Source organism: Hirsutella rhossiliensis, assembly GCF_020360975.1.
Source record: "Hirsutella rhossiliensis strain HR02 chromosome Unknown scaffold00015, whole genome shotgun sequence".
Lineage (NCBI taxonomy): Eukaryota > Fungi > Ascomycota > Sordariomycetes > Hypocreales > Ophiocordycipitaceae > Hirsutella > Hirsutella rhossiliensis.
In genome coordinates this window covers 938,628-958,279 of record NW_025408681.1, presented here as the reverse complement: position 1 = coordinate 958,279, position 19,652 = coordinate 938,628, and the positions used below count along the sequence as shown (strand labels likewise).

At 60.7% G+C, this 19,652-nt stretch overlaps 8 protein-coding genes across 8 annotated transcripts; 5 read left to right on the top strand and 3 right to left on the bottom strand.

Moving 5' to 3' along the window:
• Positions 1-70: 70 nt before the first annotated feature.
• Positions 71-2,193, top strand: HRG_10261 (adenosine/AMP deaminase domain-containing protein; the record flags this gene model as incomplete). Its single annotated transcript, XM_044868732.1, has 3 exons — positions 71-858; positions 994-1,764; positions 1,896-2,193. 3 exons carry the CDS (start codon positions 71-73, stop codon positions 2,191-2,193), a joined length of 1,857 nt encoding a protein of 618 aa, XP_044716087.1.
• Positions 2,194-2,773: 580 nt separating this feature from the next.
• HRG_10260 (uncharacterized protein) lies at positions 2,774-4,045 on the bottom strand (the record flags this gene model as incomplete). Its single annotated transcript, XM_044868731.1, has 2 exons — positions 2,774-3,513; positions 3,610-4,045. The coding sequence occupies 2 exons, from the start codon at positions 4,043-4,045 to the stop codon at positions 2,774-2,776; spliced, it is 1,176 nt and encodes a 391-aa protein (XP_044716086.1).
• Positions 4,046-4,856: 811 nt separating this feature from the next.
• HRG_10259 (c3HC zinc finger-like domain-containing protein) lies at positions 4,857-6,447 on the top strand (the record flags this gene model as incomplete). Its single annotated transcript, XM_044868730.1, has 3 exons — positions 4,857-5,385; positions 5,443-5,526; positions 5,582-6,447. 3 exons carry the CDS (start codon positions 4,857-4,859, stop codon positions 6,445-6,447), a joined length of 1,479 nt encoding a protein of 492 aa, XP_044716085.1.
• An 899-nt stretch (positions 6,448-7,346) lies between these two features.
• Positions 7,347-8,379, bottom strand: HRG_10258 (50S ribosome-binding GTPase domain-containing protein; the record flags this gene model as incomplete). The annotated part of the gene is made up of 4 exons (XM_044868729.1): positions 7,347-7,878; positions 7,933-8,171; positions 8,259-8,323; positions 8,370-8,379. The coding sequence occupies 4 exons, from the start codon at positions 8,377-8,379 to the stop codon at positions 7,347-7,349; spliced, it is 846 nt and encodes a 281-aa protein (XP_044716084.1).
• Positions 8,380-9,050: 671 nt separating this feature from the next.
• On the top strand, positions 9,051-10,700 carry HRG_10257 (uncharacterized protein; the record flags this gene model as incomplete). Its single annotated transcript, XM_044868728.1, has 4 exons — positions 9,051-9,195; positions 9,965-10,146; positions 10,235-10,376; positions 10,417-10,700. The coding sequence occupies 4 exons, from the start codon at positions 9,051-9,053 to the stop codon at positions 10,698-10,700; spliced, it is 753 nt and encodes a 250-aa protein (XP_044716083.1).
• Positions 10,701-11,036: 336 nt separating this feature from the next.
• Positions 11,037-15,078, bottom strand: HRG_10256 (HECT-domain (ubiquitin-transferase) domain-containing protein; the record flags this gene model as incomplete). The annotated part of the gene is made up of 3 exons (XM_044868727.1): positions 11,037-12,499; positions 12,551-14,778; positions 14,831-15,078. 3 exons carry the CDS (start codon positions 15,076-15,078, stop codon positions 11,037-11,039), a joined length of 3,939 nt encoding a protein of 1,312 aa, XP_044716082.1.
• A 1,008-nt stretch (positions 15,079-16,086) lies between these two features.
• Positions 16,087-17,793, top strand: HRG_10255 (c2H2 type zinc-finger (2 copies) domain-containing protein; the record flags this gene model as incomplete). Its single annotated transcript, XM_044868726.1, has 3 exons — positions 16,087-16,214; positions 16,272-16,469; positions 16,530-17,793. 3 exons carry the CDS (start codon positions 16,087-16,089, stop codon positions 17,791-17,793), a joined length of 1,590 nt encoding a protein of 529 aa, XP_044716081.1.
• Positions 17,794-18,662: 869 nt separating this feature from the next.
• Positions 18,663-19,640, top strand: HRG_10254 (uncharacterized protein; the record flags this gene model as incomplete). Its single annotated transcript, XM_044868725.1, has 1 exon — positions 18,663-19,640. The coding sequence occupies one exon, from the start codon at positions 18,663-18,665 to the stop codon at positions 19,638-19,640; it is 978 nt and encodes a 325-aa protein (XP_044716080.1).
• Between the last annotated feature and the right edge of the window lie 12 nt (positions 19,641-19,652).

Genomic DNA, 19,652 nt, shown 5'->3' with positions numbered 1-19,652 from the left:
AAGAAGCAGAAAGAGAAGCAGAATGAGAAGCAGAACAAGAAGCGCAGAACCGGAAAACCATCATCGGGCCATGCAAGAACCGTTTGGGTCGGAGCTGTTGCGGCGTCGGCTTCGCCAAGACAGCGAGCAGGACATGTCCGCGGCTCGAGGCGCTGTCGACAGCCATGTCACCATCCCTCAGCATCTGACGGATGGCCAAGACGGTGACGCGTGTCTCGACAGGGCCACGTACCCGGCGGCGCGGGCTCGAGTGCTCGCTCGCGAGAGAGCAATGGGCTTCGACGCCCGCTGTCGTGCCCGAGCGACGCCCCTCGAGGCCCGTGCCAACCGCCTGCTCGTCGCCCTGCGCCGCCGCGACGACGCCCTCGTCTACGCCTGCGCGGCGCCCCGGACGGGACACGCCGGCCAGACGCACCCGCGCTTCGCGGCCGACCACTTCCTGGCCAATCTCGACCTCGTCCCTGACACGGCCCTCTTCGACGTCGCCTGTCACCTCCCCAAGGGCGCCCATCTCCACATCCACTACAACGCCTGCCTGCCCCCGGCCGTCCTGCTCCGCCTGGCGAGGGGCATGGAGCGCATGTTTGTCACGAGTGACAGGGCTCTCGTGCCTGACGATGACGGCGCGAGCTTTGATGGCTGTGAGCTGCAGTTTTCCATCCTGGGCCCGGATGCTGAGAGGCCTGGGGATATCTTTGCTCACGACTACACCCCTCGCCAGACTATGAGATTTTCTGATTTCTTGGACTCTTTTCCACGCCACTATCCGCGAGCCAATGTCACCGCGGACCGCTGGCTCGAGCAGAAACTCGTCTTCTCCGAGGACGAAGCCTATGGACCGCTCCAGACGGCAGACGGGTATGTCATATGCTTTCCCACCACCTCCTCTCCACTCCCCTCAAATACATGCTCCAAGATCCCTCCCGTGAGTTTCAAGGCAAGAGCAAGAATCAAACAGACAGATCGCATCTGACGCACATCACCCCTGAACAGGGCATGGCAAAAGTTCAACGGCCGGACGCGTATGATGAAGGGCCTCTTCAACTACGAGACGGCCTACCGCACCTATACGCGCCTCTTCCTCGAGGACCTGGCGCGCGACGGCATCCTCTACGCCGAAATCCGGCCCAATTTTATGCGCAGCAACCAGTTGTACCGCGACGACGGCTCGGGGACCATTGACAACCGCGGCATCATGCGCATCCTCATCGACGTCGTGTCCCGGTTCCGCGCCGAGGTGGTCGCGCGGCGGGGCTTCTTTGGCGGCGTCAAGGTCATCTACTGCACGCCGCGCGTCTTTTCGCCCGATGAGATCGGGGCGGCTCTGGAGGAGTGTTTGGAGTTTAAGAAGCAGTGGCCTGAGTGGATCGCGGGCTTTGATCTGGTGGGCGAGGAATCCAAGGGCCGGCCCCTCAAGGACTTTGCTGGCGAGCTGCTCGACTTCAAGCACAGGTGCGCGGCCGCGGGCGTCGAGATCCCCCTGCTCCTGCACTGCGGGGAGACGCTCGAGGTGGGCTCGGCGACGGACGGGAACGTGGTGGACGCGCTGCTGCTCGGGGCGCGGCGCATCGGGCACGGCTTCGCGCTGGCCAGGCACCCGCACGTCATGCAGCAGATGAAGGCGCGGGGCGTGTGCCTCGAGCTGTGCCCGATATCCAATGAGATCCTGGGCCTGACGCCGCGGGTCGGCGGGCATGCCATGTATGCGCTGCTGGCCAACAATGTGCACTGCACCGTCAATTCTGACAACGGGGCCTTGTTCCGGTACGTCTTCACCCTTTGATGGACCAAGATGGGAGAGAGATGGCGTCCGTCTACCGTTGCCCTCCTCTCTCCCAGCGTGACCTGGAGACTGTGGACTGACAAGCTGGGCGTGTGCGTTGCGAGGAGAACAGGTCGACGCTATCGCACGACTTCTACCAGGTCATGGTGGGCAAGGCCGATATGGACCTGTACGGGTGGAAGCAGCTGGTGCTGTGGAGCATGGAGCACGCGTGCCTCGACGAGGCCGAGCGGGGCGCGATGCTGCGGGAGTGGGAGAGGCAGTGGGACGAGTTCTTGGAGTGGATGCTTGGCCGGTACGGCGACTGCGAGGGGGACGTCGAGGCGGGAGACGAGGGAGAGTGGGAAGAGAAGGACGAAAAAAAAAGAGAATTTCGCATCGAATTAGGGGGAAGGTTTCCCGGCTTATGATGCCTTTGGATTTAGGCGCCCGAGGACCAACACGCTCGTACAGAAGTGCTCCCTGACGCGCAACGTGGGTGCTCTGCTGGTTGGTGGACATGGTGTCACGTCCATTCCCGGGGGAGGAGAGCTTTGGCTACTGTATGGATCGACTTGGCCTTCCTGAGCTGTGCCACAGGAGAACCTTGCCGCTGCCCCTTGCCCATGCTGGCATGCACTCCCTCACGCTCGTGCTGTGCTGCGTAAATGCCATGTACGGATTCTCTATCTGATGCAAAAGCCCCGGTGACCACTCGCAGACCGGACGGACACCATTGAGACATCTTCCCTCCTTTCGACTCCCTTCAGCGAGCACGCCCGTGATTGACGGCGACGAGCCAAAAGCGAGGCCAAAGTTCAGGACTGTCAAGCCTCGCACACCAATAGCTGCTCATCGAATCACGCCTCCCAAGCAGACTCCACGCAAACAACCATGGACAAAAAACAGGGCGACGGCGGGCGTCCAATGCCTCGCCTCTCGTCTAGCCTCGGCGCCAGTAGGAAAATGCAGGCCCCCGGTAGCTCCCATATGCCAATCTCCTCGTGCCACCTAGTCATCAAAGTAGATGCCCTTCTTCTCATTAATGTTGATCATGCCGCCGTGGAAGCTGCCCCTCTTCTTCTTGTTCTTCTCCTTGGTGAAGCCCTTGCCCTTAGTCACAACCAGGTCGTCGTAGGCACGCTGCGAGTAGTTCATCGCCACGTAGTCGTTGGACGCAAACTTGGACTCCACCCTTATGTTCTTGGGGATGCGAGAGAAGCGTTCATTTTGCTGCTTCTTGTGGCCATTGGTGGACGCCGTCATGACGGGATCAGGTGGCAGAGGGGGGTTGGTCGTCGACACCTTGGGTTCGGGTGACTTGGTGCCCAACGTGACCGAGGAATCGGATGACTGCTTGGTGGCAGCCTTGTTTGCCTTCTTGGCCTTGACTTGAGGCTTGGCATGACCGCCCCCAGATTCAGAATCTGATGAGGAGTCGTCCGAGGAAGAGGATGAATTGTCAGACTCGGGGAGCGGCACCTTGGCGGCAGCCTGGGCCACGGCCGAGCCCCTCGAGCTGCTGTCGGTCTCAGAATCGGACTCCGAGTCGGAGCTGGAGCTGTCCGAGTCGGAATCAGAGTTTGAGCAGGAATCAGAGGAAGCGTCGTCAACGTCCATCTTGCCGGCGTCAGCCAGCGAGTTCTTCGAGGTTGACTTTGAAAAAAGCTGGGTGGCGGTCGCAGTCTTTTGCTTTTTGGATTGGGGTTTGCTGTCAGAGTCAGAAGACGAGTCCGAGTCGGAGCTCGAGCCTGAAGAAGAATCCTCCGAGCTGGAGCTAGCGGGCGCTTTGCGTTTCAAGTTGGCGGCGAATTGCTTCGACTTGGGGGCCTTGGCTTCGCTCTCACTGTCGCTCTCGTCCGAGCTGGAGCTGGAGTCCGAGCTGGAGTCGGAACTGGAGCTAGAGCTAGAGTCGGAATTGGAGCTAGAACTTGAACTAGAGCTGGAGCTGGAACTGGTGTCGCTGCTGGAGCTGTCAGTGTCCTTGGTCGTGGCCTTTGCCTTGCCACGGGCGTTGCTCTGGGACGCTTCCCAAGCCCGGTACACGCCGACGAGGGAATGGCTGCTGCTGGTGGCTTTGTGACCGGGACCGGCACCGCTCTCCGCGCGCTGCTTCTTGAAGGCGCTGTGGGCTTTGTCGAAGGAGTTTTCGGCCAGAAACTGCTCGACCAAGTCCATCAGCAGGACGGGCGGTGGTGCGGCTGCAGGAGTCCGCTTTTTGGACAGGGCGGTGGTGCGGGTGCCCTGCTTGGCCCTTTTGGCCTTTTTGTCCGTCTTGACCATGTTTGCGGTTGCTGGCTTGGCGGGTGTGTCTGCAGCGCCCTGGCTTGCTTGGGGGGGCGTTGTCGATTCCTTTCTGCTGTTGTCGGCGTTGTTGGCGAAGAGCCAAGCTGGTGGACGGCTTGATGAGACGGTTGACATGTACGACAGTTCGTTTGTTCGTCAAGGTGTGCAGGAGCAAGAGCCAAGAGAGACAACTTTGCCCGACTTGGAGCGTCCCCAAGGAAGGAGAGAGCACAGGAGAGAGCGCAGGAGAAAGCGCGGGAGAGAGGTTGGGCAGCAGCTGCGAGGGATTGCTGGACGTGCTTGATTGCACGGCTCGTGTGCTGTCGTGCCTGCCGGGGGGGGATGCTATGGCAGAATGAGGTTGGCTGAAGAGGCCGATTGGTGGCTTCACCGACTGTAAGGGAAGTTCCAAGAGGGAAAAAAAAAAGAGGCTATTCGTATTCGTACAAGGGTCGAGCTTGGTGGAGGAAGAAGTACGTACCTCGCAAGGGTGTCGGCTGCTTATCGACTTATCTAGGACTAACCATGCGCCGAGCTCCGTCTGTTGCTGTTGTTTGTTTGCCTGCACGAAGTACTATGTACTTGGTAATTAACGTCTCCCTCTGGGACGCCGCCATTGTCATTGCTTGAACTTCCGTTCAACTCAACCGTCCATCCGCCAGCATGCCGACCATCGAGACCTATCGTCGCGTCTTCTAGGACAGCCCACGAGTCCCACTCCGGCCCGGTTCCTCCTCCCTACCTCCCTCCCTCTCTGCCTGTCCGCCTGTCGTCAACGCTCCCACTCTCTCGCCGCAACTCGAGGATAATGAACGCAACGAAGCGAAAATTCAACGTTCTGCTCCAAGGCCTCGGCAATCCCGACTCCCCCCCATCCATGGACGCCGACTCTCGTCGTGGCGGAGCCGCCGCCGACGCCTCCTCAACCCACGATGCGCTTCTGCAGAAACGCCGCCGCCTGGGCTTGTCCGAGTCCACGGCGCCCAAGAACTACAGCCCCTCGGACATGACATCCACCCTCGCCAGCCTGGCCTCGCCCCTGAGAAAATCGAGAAAGCAGGCCGCCAGCGCCTCTAGGACCGGCAGGGACGCCCTTGTCAAGTACTGCCCCGGCGATCGAAGCGAGCTCTTGAGGCGCTTGGCCACGTTCCAGGAACTCACGGACTGGACCCCCAAGCCTGACAGGGTCAACGAAATCGAATGGGCCAAGCGCGGCTGGATCTGCCACGCCAAGGAAACGGTTCGCTGTGTTCTCTGCCACAAAGAGCTGCTCGTCAAGCTTAACCGCAAACAAGTCGACGGCAAAGAGGTGCCCGTCTTGGTGCCATCCGAGATTGGTTAGCCATGCTTGCCCACATCCATTTTTCCTGACGTTCCGACCTAACTGGACTCAGAGGATGCCTTGGTCGACAAGTATTGCGAGCTGGTTGTTGCCTCACATCAGCCAGACTGTCTGTGGCGAAGAAGAGGCTGCGATGGTAGGCCTTGGTCCCCTCAACACGTCCTTGCCCCGGTTCTGACTCAAACCTCAAGACTCTCTGCTGCGCCTGTCCTTTTCCAACGCCAGGGCCACGCTCGTCGCCCTCCGACAGCGATACGACGAGCTCGGCACCAGAGCCCACTTTCTCCCATACGAAGCCAACCTGCGGCTCCCCAGCGACCTAGACCTCGACCAAGTCCTGTCTCAGCTCCCACCCGACTTCTTCACCGACCGCGCCCCGTCCGACAGGGCCGCTCCCTCGGCGCCTAAGCCCGTCAACCGCCCCGCGCTGGCCCTCGCGCTCATGGGCTGGCAGGGCCTCTCCAACCCGCGCATCGGGGCGGTTCCTAACTCGGCCTCGTGCCATACCTGCCACCGGCGACTGGGTCTCTGGATGTTCAAGAGCAAGGAGGTGGACGAAAACGGCAAAGTCCTCGTCCCCGCGCCCATGGACCACCTCGACCCCCTCCGCGAGCACCGCTTCTTTTGCCCGTGGAAGAACGCACAGGCCCAGAGCACAGGCGGGCCACCCCACGGCGCCGCGGCAGCCCTGGCTGGGTGGAACACACTGCTCCAGACCATCAGGAACGAGTCGAGCCTGCGCAGCGTCTACGAGGGCTCTTCCAAGACGTCGGCGGCAGCACGACCCGCCCACGACCGCCTCGCCTCGACTCCCCTGCACAGAGCAACGCTCGGCACGCCCGGCACGCCCGCCCGCGCCACGCCCGAGCCCTCGGACACGACCACGGCAGTCAACGAGCTCGACGACGCAGAGGCCGAGGACAAGGCCCGCGACGCCAAGGACAAGGAGCGGTGGGCGAGGCTGAAGAAGGTGAAAAGTCTCTTTGACTCCAAGGGCGCCAGGATACTGCGCCGCTCTATCAGCCGGCCTGGTTCGGGGCAGTCCCACCAGTCGTAGAGACGCGCGCAGAGTCATTTTTGGAGTCATGTTCCTCTAATTACTCCGGGCCTTTTACCTTTGTATGTGGATGCGGGATTAGCGAGTAATTTTTACGATAGTGTGACGAGTCTATTCTTTGCTCAGCCGGTTACCAGAGGCCATTTTCAGTAGAGTGCCGTTTGGTCTTTGAAAACGCTCAGAAAGTGGCCAATGCCCATTGTATCGTACACTGCTTCACTCACAACACCATCGTCTCTCCCTCATCACCATGCTGCATTCTGTCACATTCAAAGAGTCTACCTCAAGCACTAAAAAGTGATGCCCAACAATATAGATGTGCTCCTCCCGCTTTGATGTGCAATCCTGCGGCGCACGCACAACCAAACCAATTTCCGAAAACACCAAAAAAATGAAGACCACCCCAACCCCTACGAGATCACACTCGTGACGGCACTACCACAGCGGGGCCCCGCTGCCTCTATCCGACTAAGGACCGTGGCGGAGAGGGGAGAGGGGAAGAAAGGAAGGGAGGTGAAAGGTGCGAGGGAACCAGAAAGCAGATACCAATATTTCCCAGAAAGCAAGTACCAATATTTCCTAGAAAGCAACCGGAACGCCAAAATGCCAAAACGCCAGAACGCCGGGTTGAATTCGAACCCACGATCTCGAGTTGCGGTACGGGGGAAGGAATGGTCTTCGGGTGCCTCAACCCGTTACGCCAAGGCGCAACAGGCTGGGCTGTTGAGAACAGGCTCGATTATTCTTGGCTATAGGGGTTGATGGCGGCCGGTGAACAGGGGCTCAGTGGGCGAGGGCGCTTCGGAGGGGGGCAACCGTGTCAACGGGGGAGCGTGGTTGCGCTGCAGGGCGGTGCTGTGTGTCGAGGGGGTTGCCATGGGAGACGCGGCCGTTATCTCTTATCCCCACTGAATGTCGTCAAAGGAGACGGTAGGTCCGGCGTAGACGACATTGTCGGCCGTCTTGGTGACCTCGGCACGCACATCGAAGCCAGCCATCTGCAGAATGGCGGCGCGCACACCTCCCATGCCGGCCCCATTGCCGAGCTTGCCATCGACGTCCATGCCGGCGGCGGTGACGTAGACGTCCGACTCGGCGCCCGCGACGGCCGCCCTCCAGCGGTAGCCGCAGACGGTCTCGTCGAGCGAGTCCATCTCGTGCAGCACCGCGTCGGCCATGCGGCTGCAGACGAGTGGCCACTCGGCGGGGCGCTGCCGGTCGGCCTTTGTCACGACGACGAGGGTACGCGTGTTGAGCTCGGCGAGGGCCCTCAGCACCCACAGGTCCTCGGGAGACGGTTGGCGCTTGATCAAGGACAGTAGGACGACGGCGCCGCGGAGCCGCTGGCGCATCTCAAGGTACTTGAGGATCTCGGCGCCCCAGGCCGCCTGGCTCCGATAGCCGTAGCCGGGCGTGTCGACAAGGATCAGGCTGTGCTTGGGAGGCGCCGAGCCCGCGCGCACAAGCGAGCGGGGAATCTGGGGCCGGGGCCCGACGCCGAAGGCGTTCATGAGCTTCGTCTTGCCGGGGCGTTGGCCGACCTTTGCGCGGCCCTCCCTGCCAACGAGGGCGTTGAGAAAGGACGACTTGCCGACGTTGGAGGCGCCGAGGACGACGATTTCGGGGACATGCTCGTTCCGGGGGTGGTGGCGGAGCGCCTCGGCCGAGTAGAGAAAGTCGCAGCCGTGTTCGAAGAAGCGCTGGGCGGCGGCAAACTGCCGCACCTGTTCTTTGGTGACGGTCGTCGTGAGAGGGGAGCCGGGCCCTTGGCGGATGAGGTTGTATGATGCGAGAGACTCCTTGCCTCCCACCACTGGGAGGGGTGCTCCCTTTGCTGCCAGCGTTGGACGGAGATCAACAGGGGCGGCGGTGGACTCTATCCGGTCCGGTCCGTCTTCCCGATGCCCGGTCTTTCGGCTCACGGCATTGCATATGAGCGCATGCGTCTTTCTCGGCTGAGAGGGCTCTGGCTGGCCTCGGATGGATCCATCCTGCGAGTCTTGCCGTGCGTCATGATCGGGTTCCAGAGGGCGTCGATGAGCCGACGGGCGGTGTCTAGCCCCGTCCGCGGCCGAGGTGGAAAGGGGGGCAGAGATGGCATGACGGGTGACGGTGCGGCATAGCTTCGGTCGACACCGTGACGCAAGCTGCCTCAGGGGCAGAAACATTTCCTCCCAAATGCTATTGAAGAGCTTTCATCGTCCATGGCAGGGGCTGTGATGGGTGTAGAGTAATGTCGGGTGAGGTCGAGAGTGGACACGAAAAATACTACGCCGATTATGTAAGTTGACAATGCCCCCGCCAACAAAGTTATACCTGTTTGCTATTGTCCATCTCCCCTCTGCAAGTCTGCAGAGACGTCGACAATAACCTCAATCTGTCGCCTCTCTATTATTCATTTAATCGTCTGTGTGGCAATACAACGAGAAACCCAAACAACTTAGGGCATCTTATTCTCGAAATTGTGCAAACGCCTCCGCTCATTTAACGTCTACACTCTACAGTACTTCATTCAACATCCACGCCACCTTTCCTCCTGTCGCTCACTCACCCGCCCCAAATCTACCCACCATCGACACCGGAACCTCACACAATCCGGCACCATGACCCTCAACCTCGCCGAGCTGGATGCGCACGAGCAGCCCTCGGACGATATGGGTGCCGAGTGGAAACGTATCTTCCGCCTCGAGCCCGACATCGGGCCCGTCATCGACGACCCGCACCTCCCACCGCAGAGAGCGGCTTTTGGTCGTTCGCGCCCCTGACTCGGGAGCAAATAGCTCGCGCTTTTGAGCACCTGGACCGGGGGCTCGGGGTCCATGCCCGGGGCGATGCGACCGTCCCCTTCCACCTTCTGCTTCCCGGTTGGTCGAGCCCGGACGGAATCCCAATGTGAATACTTACACAGGCTTTGAATTGGACATAGAACCACATGGGATAAAGGGGTGTTACTACACTCAGCCTGATTGCGTACATGTGCGTCTTTCTAGGCTTATAACATGGCGACGTCTTGAGGTGGAATCACGGTAGGCTCTACAGAGGCAGCGTGGACTTTTACAGTACAGCGCACAGGCTACCGCTCCAGCTCCGCGGGCCATGTAAACCGCTCGAGCTGTACTGGCAATGATTGTATAGAGACTGTTTACTGGAAAGAGAGTCGCATAAAGAGGCCAATCTTATCACTTCGTCGATGGCTGTCCTCATCCAAAGATGCCACCGCCGAGATGTAAGTCACGATGCAACATATCTGCAGCAGTTCAACACATCTGGCCCTCGATTCGCATGGTTTTTTGTCATGAGCGACCTGATTGGCAAAGACAGAGGGGGCCGTCGTGGTGGGAGTCGCCAGACCAGGTCATCGGCCGGCGAGGAAGGACTCGAAGGAGTGCCTTCCCCAGGACCTCGGTCTCGTGGGTGAAAATTCTGCATCGCCCCCGACCTCAATCCTCCCTTCTTGTCTACCATCGAGACTCCTTTCCCTGCCGTGCCGTGCTGTCTGTGCCTGCACCCGTCGCAGAGAACGTCTCGGACTTCGAGCTTCCCAAGGAGAGCGGGTGTGCTTCAGGCGACGACAGCGATTCTAAATACGAGCACGAGGTAGCCTTCGACGCTCACGTCAATCAGCTTGTTCAAGATGCTGTCGACAGCGATGACGAGACCGGCCGACATTCCCCTGCCGCACGAAAGGTGCAGCAAGGCGTATACAACGACAGGCAGTCGCAACAAGCACGAGCAGCAAGACGATCTACACAGATCAGCCGAAGAGGCTGAAGCGAACAGGCTCTAGTACCGCGCCAGCCAGGGCATCGACCCTGATTCAACAGAGGAGGATAATCCGCGGGACGGCATTGCGGAGGACGGCGAGGTAGACGATGGCGAGGCAGAGGACGATAAGGCGGAGGGCGGCGAGATACACTTAGGTTCTACAAGTCTGCAGCCACCATGATGCACCGCGACGCCAGCGAGCAGACGGACCGCGGCCTCGTCAGCCTCAGCCTCGGCTGCGACGCCTCTTCATGATCGCCCCGAGCCACACGTCAGCAATCCCCGCTACCGACAACGACGACGACGACAAGTCCCATCTCCTTCTCCGTCTGCGCTCCAGCGACGCCATCTACATGACCAACGAAGCCCGCTATGCCTGGCACGGCGTCCTCAAGGTCCTCAAGGGCACTTGTTCGGCCCACCTGCAGGCATGGCCTGCGCGAGCAGCTTTGCCGAGTGGCAAGGCTGGATGCAGAACAAGCGGGTAAACTTGAATGTTAGGCAGATGCGAGATTCACGCTTCCCTCCTCCCACTCAACCAGCTGCGCAGCTCATGACTCTCGTACCGGCTCCCAAGCGCCAGACAATTTAGAATCAAGATAGATACCGAGACAAGACCAATTCCTGCGCGTTCATTTCCATGGCGCGCGCGAGGCGCCTGCCAGAGCCTACTACGCCATCGAGCACACCCGTCCTTGTAAAATCGGCACGCCCGCTCCCTTTTCGCTTTTCAAAGAAGCATACACAGCCCCCCAGGAATACCACCAAAGCCACGCCGCCGTGGATTAAACCCTTTCCTCTTAAGCACCAGAGGCCATGGCCGCCTATGCAAACCCGAAGCCCTGGGCATTCTCGAGCGCCATGCACAGCCTCTCCCGGAGAACCTCCTTGTCCCTGTACTCGGGCAAGAGCAGTATCCCGTAGCACGTGTATGCCGTGGGCAAGTGTCCGCCCTCGCCCTCCTCCTCCCCGTTCCTCTGCACCGCAAACTGCAGGTTGACCATGCCTCCAACCGGTACTCGGTCCGACGCTGTGACAAACTCGAGCAGTTTGCGCTTCATCCTGTCGTCGAAGCGCTTGACAATGGACCAAAAGTCCTTGATGGTGCGGTGAGAAGAGTCCCATCCGACGTACCGCGTGTACCGCCGGAGCTCCGACACATCAATCGTCTGGACGCCCTCGACCATGGACTGGAGTATCGGCGGCGTGAGGAGCGAGAGCACCTTGGATCCCAGGCAAGCCCGGAAGCCACGTTCAAAGGCCAAGTACTGCGGGCGCACCGAAACGTCCGTCAGGTAGCGGACATAGTCGCTCACGTACTCGTCACGGTTGGCATTGGTCACCAGCGGCGCCTCGTCCACCTCCACCGCCACGTCCTGCTTGCCGGGAAGCCCTTGCGGCCAGGGTGAGTCGTCGTTGGTCATCTGCCGAGTCATGTCGTCCCCAAAGGCTGCAACAGAAAACTCGTACGTCCGAGCAAATACGTCCTCGACTAGGCCGTCCTTTTCATCCCACTCCAGGAGTGTGGTGAGGCCACTGGCCAGTTCCGGCCAGCCGTCGGCGATGTGGTAGAGCTGCTCAACTGGCTGGCCTAGCAATTTCCGATAGAGGGCCTTGGGAAAGGTCACCGGTAGAGTCAGGCCGTTGAACACGGCGAGCGATATCAACAGACCAATCATCTCAAACTTCCACTCCTCGACAACCGAGCCCGGGACGAACCAGGCGGCCCGGGTCCTGTCGTCAACGGTGAATGCGCCGTAGTTGGGGTCCAAGCATTCCGCGATGGCGAGCCGGAAGAATTCCTGCTGCACGCCGCCGGAGTCGAAGCCTTCCTCGCCCCCGTCCTCGCCAAGGTGAATCTTCAGGGGGCGCAAGAGCTCTCGTTCTTGTCGCCTCCAGAGCTGGTCGAACGCGTCCCTAATGACATTTCCCCGGCTAATCTCGAGGACCAGGTACTTTGATGATGCCGTCTTGAGCATGTCCTGCAAGACGTTTTTGTGGTGCGGGTTCGTCACAAGGCTGCCAGGATCGATGATGGCAGCCATCCGCGTTCTCAATGAGCTTGCCTCCTCAAATGTCCTGCTCATCCTCGAAAAGTTAATGGCACGAAACCAGGTAATGAGGGCTTCCGGGCTGAACAGGTAAGGATAGTCCAGGAGGTGGCGTCTTTGTCTCGTCGAAGTAAATGCCGCCCACTGCACGGGCGTCTCCATGCCGTCGAGCTGCTCGGAAATGCAGTCCACGCGGAACTGCACGTCGCCCAGGAGGAGCGTGTTCCTGTGTTCAACTTAAGACTGTTAGCCAGTCGATCCGGCCTCTCACGCGGGGCTAGACTCACACAAGGTCGCCATCAGAGACAAGGCCCCGTAAAAGGGGCCGTCGCAGGAAAAGTCGGCTCGTCCGTCCCATTCTTGGAGAAGAACGGCCCTTGCCCAGTCCAGGAGGAGCGTGGGCACCCGCGTCTCATGCAGCAGGCGTTCAGCCGCCGTAAACTCCAACGTGCGAACTGGGTCAGTGTTTAGCAGGTCAAGCTGGTTGAGTAGGGGCCGGAGAACATTGAAATCTTCCCCTGCGTGACTGGGCTTGTTGACATCGCACTCGGCGATATCGGCAAAGCATTTGCGCGCAGTGATGGCACAGAACAGCCGCCGGGCCAGCCTCAGAGCAAGGTCGTTGGAGAAGACATCGTCGTACTCGAGGCACATAGCAGGGGGCTGGCGGGCTGCTTTTCCACTGCCAGAAAGCACCATGCCGTGGGAGCGGATGCGTGACATTTCATACAGCGTCTTCGAATCCGAGACGCAGGGGGCCGCAGCCACCAGCGCGTGCAGGCAGACCGACAAGACGCAGCCTGCCTCAAAGGTGGACAGCGACCCCGAAGTCCCTTCGAAAAGCGGCTTGGCGTGAGACCGGACGTTTTTCAGCCACTCGGGCGGCGCAAATAAGCTTCTAGCAGCGAGCCAGAGACTATGAAGCACCAGACTCGGCGCAACCCGGGTCATGCGAAGCATGCAATACCACAGCGTATGGGAGTCGTAGAGCTTGCCATCCCTCGTAAATGACTGAACGAGAGACTGAGGGTCGCTCAATACGTCGAAGATGGTTTGCTCATTGAAGGCTTTCCACTGAACCTTGGAAAATGACTGCCCTGCCCGGTGCCGCCTGAGCAGCCTGCGTTGCTTATTCTGGGGGCTTGGAGAAGGCTCGCTGGCTTGAAGAGGCCCAAAGAAGTGTTTCTCTGCGGTGTGATCCTCGTGGAAAACATCACATATAAAGTCGACGAGTTCGACGTCGAGCTGACGCAAAGACTGCGGCAAAGGGCAATCTATCTGTGAAGAGTCTTGCTCTAGCGTCGGGTCCTGCGCATCTTCTTTGACGGGAGTGTCCGGTCGGCTGGCCGCGGGACTCGTGACGGAGCCTGCCGATGTATCAATGTCCGAGTCGGCAGCGTCGGAGGAATCAAGGTCTGGTTCTTTCACGTCGTCCACCGCAGGGGGAGAGAGACAGGGGACATTCTCGAAAAAGGCAGGCTTGAGCGGAATCTCGGGGACGCTTCGGGTGATGACGCTGGGGGCTATTCGCGCGGCCCGCGATCGCTTGTCGAGGTGAAAACCGTTGAGGGCCGCGCTCTTTTGCGGCGGCTTCGTATCGTCCTTTGCCATTGGAACCGGGAGTGTCTCTAGCGACCCTCTTCGGTTCGAGTTTGGCGAGGAGGAGGTGCGGAACGAACCTCGGGAGCCACGATTATGCTTCGGCGTACTCTTGGGAGAGGGCTTTGGAGCGGGCGCGGCGTCGGCTTGAGCAGCCACCGAGGGAGACGGCCCGTCGCCTTGCTTGGAGGGTTTCGATGCGGATTCGGACTGTGAGGGTTTGGACATGGACTGAGGTTCGGTTTTTTGAGATGACAAATGTGGCTCGCAGGTTGTCGAGTCGTGGTCGTGGGCTCCGGCACCGAAGGGCTCAGGGCGACCAACTTCGAAAAGCTCCCTGGACATGTAATCGACGCCTTGAGGGGTCAGCCACTCCAACATTTTAAAGGCAACGGTTCCGAAGGTAGCGGCAGCAAAGGACCTATGATCTTTGCTCATGGGGCGATCGTGCATGCTAAGCTTTGGGGTCGGCGTGGCATCCCAGTCGCTGGACGGGGCATGGCTACGGCGGCTGGCGTCTGCGACGTTGGTGCCGTGATGGGGAGTAGAGGAGAACGAAGAGCGGCGGTTCCGAGTGACGGAGGCGTTTGGAGGCTTGAGATGGGCCTTTGGCGTTGGCTTGGCGGGCGCAGGAGGATTGTTGGGGGGCTTATGGGGGAAGGGCAGCAGCGGGGAGAATCGGGCGGAGAACATGATTGTGTTTGTAGCGGCAGGAGGGTCTCTGGAGCGGCGCAGGTAAGGGCAGAGGCCCTTTTCGGGGCTGTCCTGGCTGGCGAGATAGACGGCGAGGGTTCGGGCGCTTGTCGGGTTGTATCGTCGAATGGGAGCCTTGGCGGCCAGACGCTTGCGGCAGGTAAAACAGGTGGGCGTTGAGCAGTGGGGTGAGCCGCAGCCGTTGCGAAGCTGGAAGACATAGCTAGAGATTCAAGGTCAGCATCGATATTGGGTAGCGTGAACAGCGGACGTACCGGTCGACGAGAAGTTGGAAGTCGTGGCGGCGGCAAGCCTTGTGGATGGCGTAGACGCGGCGCGGGTTGTCGACGTCTTGGACGAGATGGTGCAGCTCCGGGGGCGCATCGTCGGGAAGGCGTGCAAAGGGGGCCTCCTGCCAGAGGCCGGCCATTAAGTCCGACAGGTCGAGAGGCTCCTTGCGGTTCTTGGAACGGTTCGAGTCGACAGCATCGCCGCCAGCAATGGGATGCACCAAGGGACTCATGGCTGCTTATGCGAGAGGTGGAGCGGGGCGCATGCTGCAGAGCAGAGGGACTCGAGGCCGTTGGAGAAGAGACGAGTATTGATGCAGGCGTCGTCGGGGCGGATGGCGATGAAGGCGATGGGTTTGAGAGAGATGTTGGAGAGGATGGAGAGAGAGAAGAGGGTTGGCTGGGATGATACTGTGTACCTTGGGGAGAGGTGGAGAGGCGGGCGCGTGTGCAGGTATCTTGGAACAAGGCTGCACATTTTTCCTTACTCTCAGTCGCTTTTGGCTCAAACGGCGAGACACCTGAGGCGTTGCAGGGGGTCGAGGCCTCTCTCTAGTACGGAGTACAGATACCTTACTTGAAGTACTTGCCCGGCTGAGAGTACTGTACTCTGTACTAGCGGCGGAGGTTTGTTGTGCACTGCGCCGACACCTCTCTGCGCTGCGCCTCTGTGGTCAGGCGCCGAGGGTACCTGGAGAAAGGCCTGCAGGAACCTGGCGGCGCTGAGAGATTGGGTGCTACAGGCTGGTTTAAGGTAGCAGCGGCTGTGGCGCCCGATGCGTCCTTGTAATGAAAGGCAAAGCGCCTTGGTTCCAGGCCGCCAGAAGGTATTAAATTAACCATTTAAGGTACGGTACCTAATAAAATGTGACGGCGGAAATGAGCCGTCCTGCGGTTTAATCGACATCCTCGGTCAACTCTTCAACCGCATTCCAGGCAAAGTATCAAAGTATCTGTCCGGTAACTTATAGAATATACGTACATGTTTCGGCTCTTCCCACTAACGCGAAAAGGGTCGCTGCCCCGCCGTGCCTGCATCATCGAAACGAGAGGGCAAGAGAAAAAAAAGCAGCTCCTCTCTTCCTCCCCACCAACCGAATTCCGAACATTATAAACCCGCCTCTCCAACTCCTGCTCCCAGTTCCCCAACGCAGAGGCGGCAACACTTGGTCGTGCCCTTTGCTTTGCGCATCCCTCGACGTCGCCTCCATACGCCCCTCCAAGACCGTCCCTTTTTCGCCATGGCGAGCGCCCACGCCGGCCCCGGGCTTGCCGGCACCGCGGCCTCGCATCCCTACACGTGCAACACTTGCCAGGTCGCCTACCGCAACATCGACCTGCAAAAGGGCCACATGAAGAGCGACTGGCAGTGAGTAACCCCCCGGTCAGCTGCTCCCCGGCCCTGTCTCACCATGTCTTATCCTAGCCGATACAACCTCAAGCGTCGCGTCGCCTCGTTGCCTCCGCTCTCGTCCGAAGTCTTCTCCGAAAAGGTCCTCCAGGCCCGTGCGGCCACGTCGGCAGAGGCCGGCAAGGCCCTCTTTGAGCGCCTTTGCGACGCCTGCGACAAGACCTACTACAGCGAAAATGCCTATCGGAACCACCTGCTCAGCCAGAAGCACAAGCAGGGCCTTTCTGCCGCCTCCCACAAACGTCATGATGACGAAACAACCTCCGTCATCAGCTCAACCTTTTCCCTCGGCGAGCCTACCGCCCTCGCCCAGGACCCTTTCGACACCGATGCAGAGGATGAGTTTAACCAAGTCATTGAAAGCCTGCAAAACGCAAACGTCTCGCACCAACGGCCCTCGCCCGTCAAGCGGCCCTCCAACCCGCGACCCCTGCCGCCCGACGCCGACAGCGCCGACAATGACGGCGCTTCGACGCCCACGACGACTCCCGGCCCCGAGCCGGCCTGGACCCCCGAGTCGTGCCTCTTTTGCAACTACGCCTCGCCTACGGTCGCCCTCAACGCCACCCACATGGAGCGCTTCCACGGCATGTTTATTCCCGAGAAGCCCTATCTCGCAGATCTTGACGGCCTCATCAAGCACCTCCAGCGCCAGGTCGGCCAAGACCACGAGTGCCTGGGCTGCGGCAAGATGAAGTCGACCGTGTTCGGCGTGCAGACGCACATGCGTGACAAGGGCCACTGCAAGATACCCTTTTCGACCGAGGAGCAGCAGCTGAGGATTGGCGACTTTTACGACTTCCGGAGCACCTACTCGGACGGCGAGCAAGACGACTCGGACAGCGACGTGACCGAGGGAGAGCGCGGCGGCGCCAGGCTGGGCTCCAAACGGCGCACCAAATTGACGGGCGAGGACGGCCAGGAGCTCAACGGCGACGGCGATGGCGACGGCGACGGGTGGGAGACGGACAGCTCGGTTTCATCGCTCGACTCAGCCGACCTGACGGCGGTGCCGGCCGAGGGGCACATTCACCAGTTTGAGCGCCTCAGCAAGCACCCGCACCATTCGCACCACGACCCGGGCCATCGACACCAGGTCGACGGTTGGCACTCCCGGGCGCACAAGCACACGCATGCCGTCTTCCACGACGACTACGAGCTGCACCTGCCGTCGGGCAAGTCGGTGGGGCATCGCTCGCTCAACCGATACTTCCGGCAGAACCTGACGCACTACCCGACGCCCGAGGAGCGGGCTGAACAGCTCGCCATTGAGGGCTCCGGGTCCGGGCGGGAAGGAGAGGAGGAGGCCACGAGCGGCAGGGACGTGGCGGTGCGGGACGGACGTGGCCGGGCGCTGCTGCCGCGGGGGGCTGAGGGCATGATGGGCGTCTCGGACGACAAGAAGCGGGTGGCGCGCAAGGGCCAACAGCGCGGACGGGACGCGGAGAAGCAGCGGGAGAAGCAAAACGCCTGGTCGTACGGCAAGCGGGCCAACAACCAAAAGTCGTACTACTACCGCTACGACGGCGGTGGCTAGTCGCCATGGACGGGCGACGGACGGCAGCGACGGGCACTGCCGCCATGAATAGAATAGCGGCTCGTTCTAAAAATGGCACGCAGACGGTGCCTTTTTTATTTCTCTCCCACTCTTCCCTCTTGTCTCTCTTGCCTGGCTCCCTTCGTCATTGTTTGCCACCGAGCCCCTGTATGCAAGTATACTTGGCATGTGGTAAGATTTCAGGTCAACCCCGTATACGCACAGGGTAGCCACGAGTACGCACTCTGACTGACACTGTACAGACAGCAGGCGTCTGCAGTAATCTCCATCGGTCTCACGGCCCGTGGCTGGTGCTGATGGCAATGTACAAGGCGTGATGGCGTCGGGCCTCATCAGCCACGGCTTGGGGCTGACAGGCTGCATGCATCCCCCCGGCTGCTGGCTGGAGCGGAGTGAGGACAATCCGGCGGCCCAGGGGGGGGGGGAGGGGGGTTGGTTCTCCTGTCGGCTCCATTGATACGACGGCGTTACTTAACCGAGAGAGAGAGAGAGAGAGAGAGAGAGAGAGAGTGTGTGTGTGTGTGAGAGAGAGGGCGCAAGAGAGAGTCAGCCTTGTTGCTGTGCCGTCGGGCCCGTCTTTGCAGGGGTTTCTGCCGCTTGCCTCTGGCCTCTTTCCTTTTGCTTGTTTGTTTGGTTCTCGGCTATTTTATATGCCGCTGCCGGTTGCCTGTCTGACGTCTGGGCTTGCGAGTTCTTACACGTCCGCTTCAGCTACGCATCCATCTCATGGCTATACGGCATCGACGGGAGCCTCATCACCAGTCTCCGGCCGTGGAGAACCAGACGACGACAAGCACACCACGACCACTCGACAGAGGAGGATACGAGCACCAAACCAGAAAGCAAGCATGACGAGAATACGACAGCGACCGTCCCACGACGCTTCATCCTCTGCTTCATTCCCCTGCGGCAGCCGCCACCTCCTCGTCGTCCTCACCCTCTTCGTCATCCCCAGCCTGCTCCTCGGCACCGCCTCAGCCCTCGAAAACGACTTCTCCTTCTACCCGGCCGACGCGCAGGCGTGTCTGACGCAGGCGGGCGCCCGCTCGGCGTGCCGGGGCAGCACGGTGAGCGAGCTCAACGGGTGCCTGTGCGGCAACGGCAGCGGCTTCGTGAGCGGCGCGGCGCGGTGCCTGGGCCAGCGCGACGCCGGCGATGTGGCGGCCGTGTACCGCACTATGGTGGATGCGTGTGAACGCTCGGCGACGCCCCTGAGTGTGGGCCGGAGTGAGTTTCTTGCCTTGGCTGGGGAGGGGAAGACGGCGAGCAGCGCGAGGACGAGGACGAGGACGACGTCGACGAAGACGAGGCCGAGTGAAACATCGACAACGACGACGACGACGAAAACAGGCAGTGAGACGGCGTCGTCAAAGAAGTCGCCGGCAACAGCTTCGGCATCGGCATCGGCACCTCCCAGTGGTGACGACGACGACAATCAAAACCGTGCCAGCGACTCAGCGCACCACCTCTCCCAAGGCGCCATCATCGGCATCGCCACGGGCGTCTCGGTGGGTGGCGTCGCCGCCGTCGCCCTCGTCGCCTTCCTGCTCTTCCACCACCGGCGGCGCCAGGGCCGACCCAAGCCCCAGGGCGAGGCCGACGCCATGCTCGGCAGCGGCCCGCCGACGACGCCCTCGGGGATACCGCCCACGCCGTCGGCGTCGTCGTCGGCCGAGCACAAGTCCGTTTGGTCGCCGTACGAGTGGCCGACGTCGCCGCCGCCGCCGCAGCAGCAGCAGCACCACCCCGTGTACGAGATGGATGCGACGAGCTTGCCGCAGCAGATGCAGGGCTCTGAGCCGCCGCGGTTCCCGGCGCCGAGATAGGGCGGCGGTTTT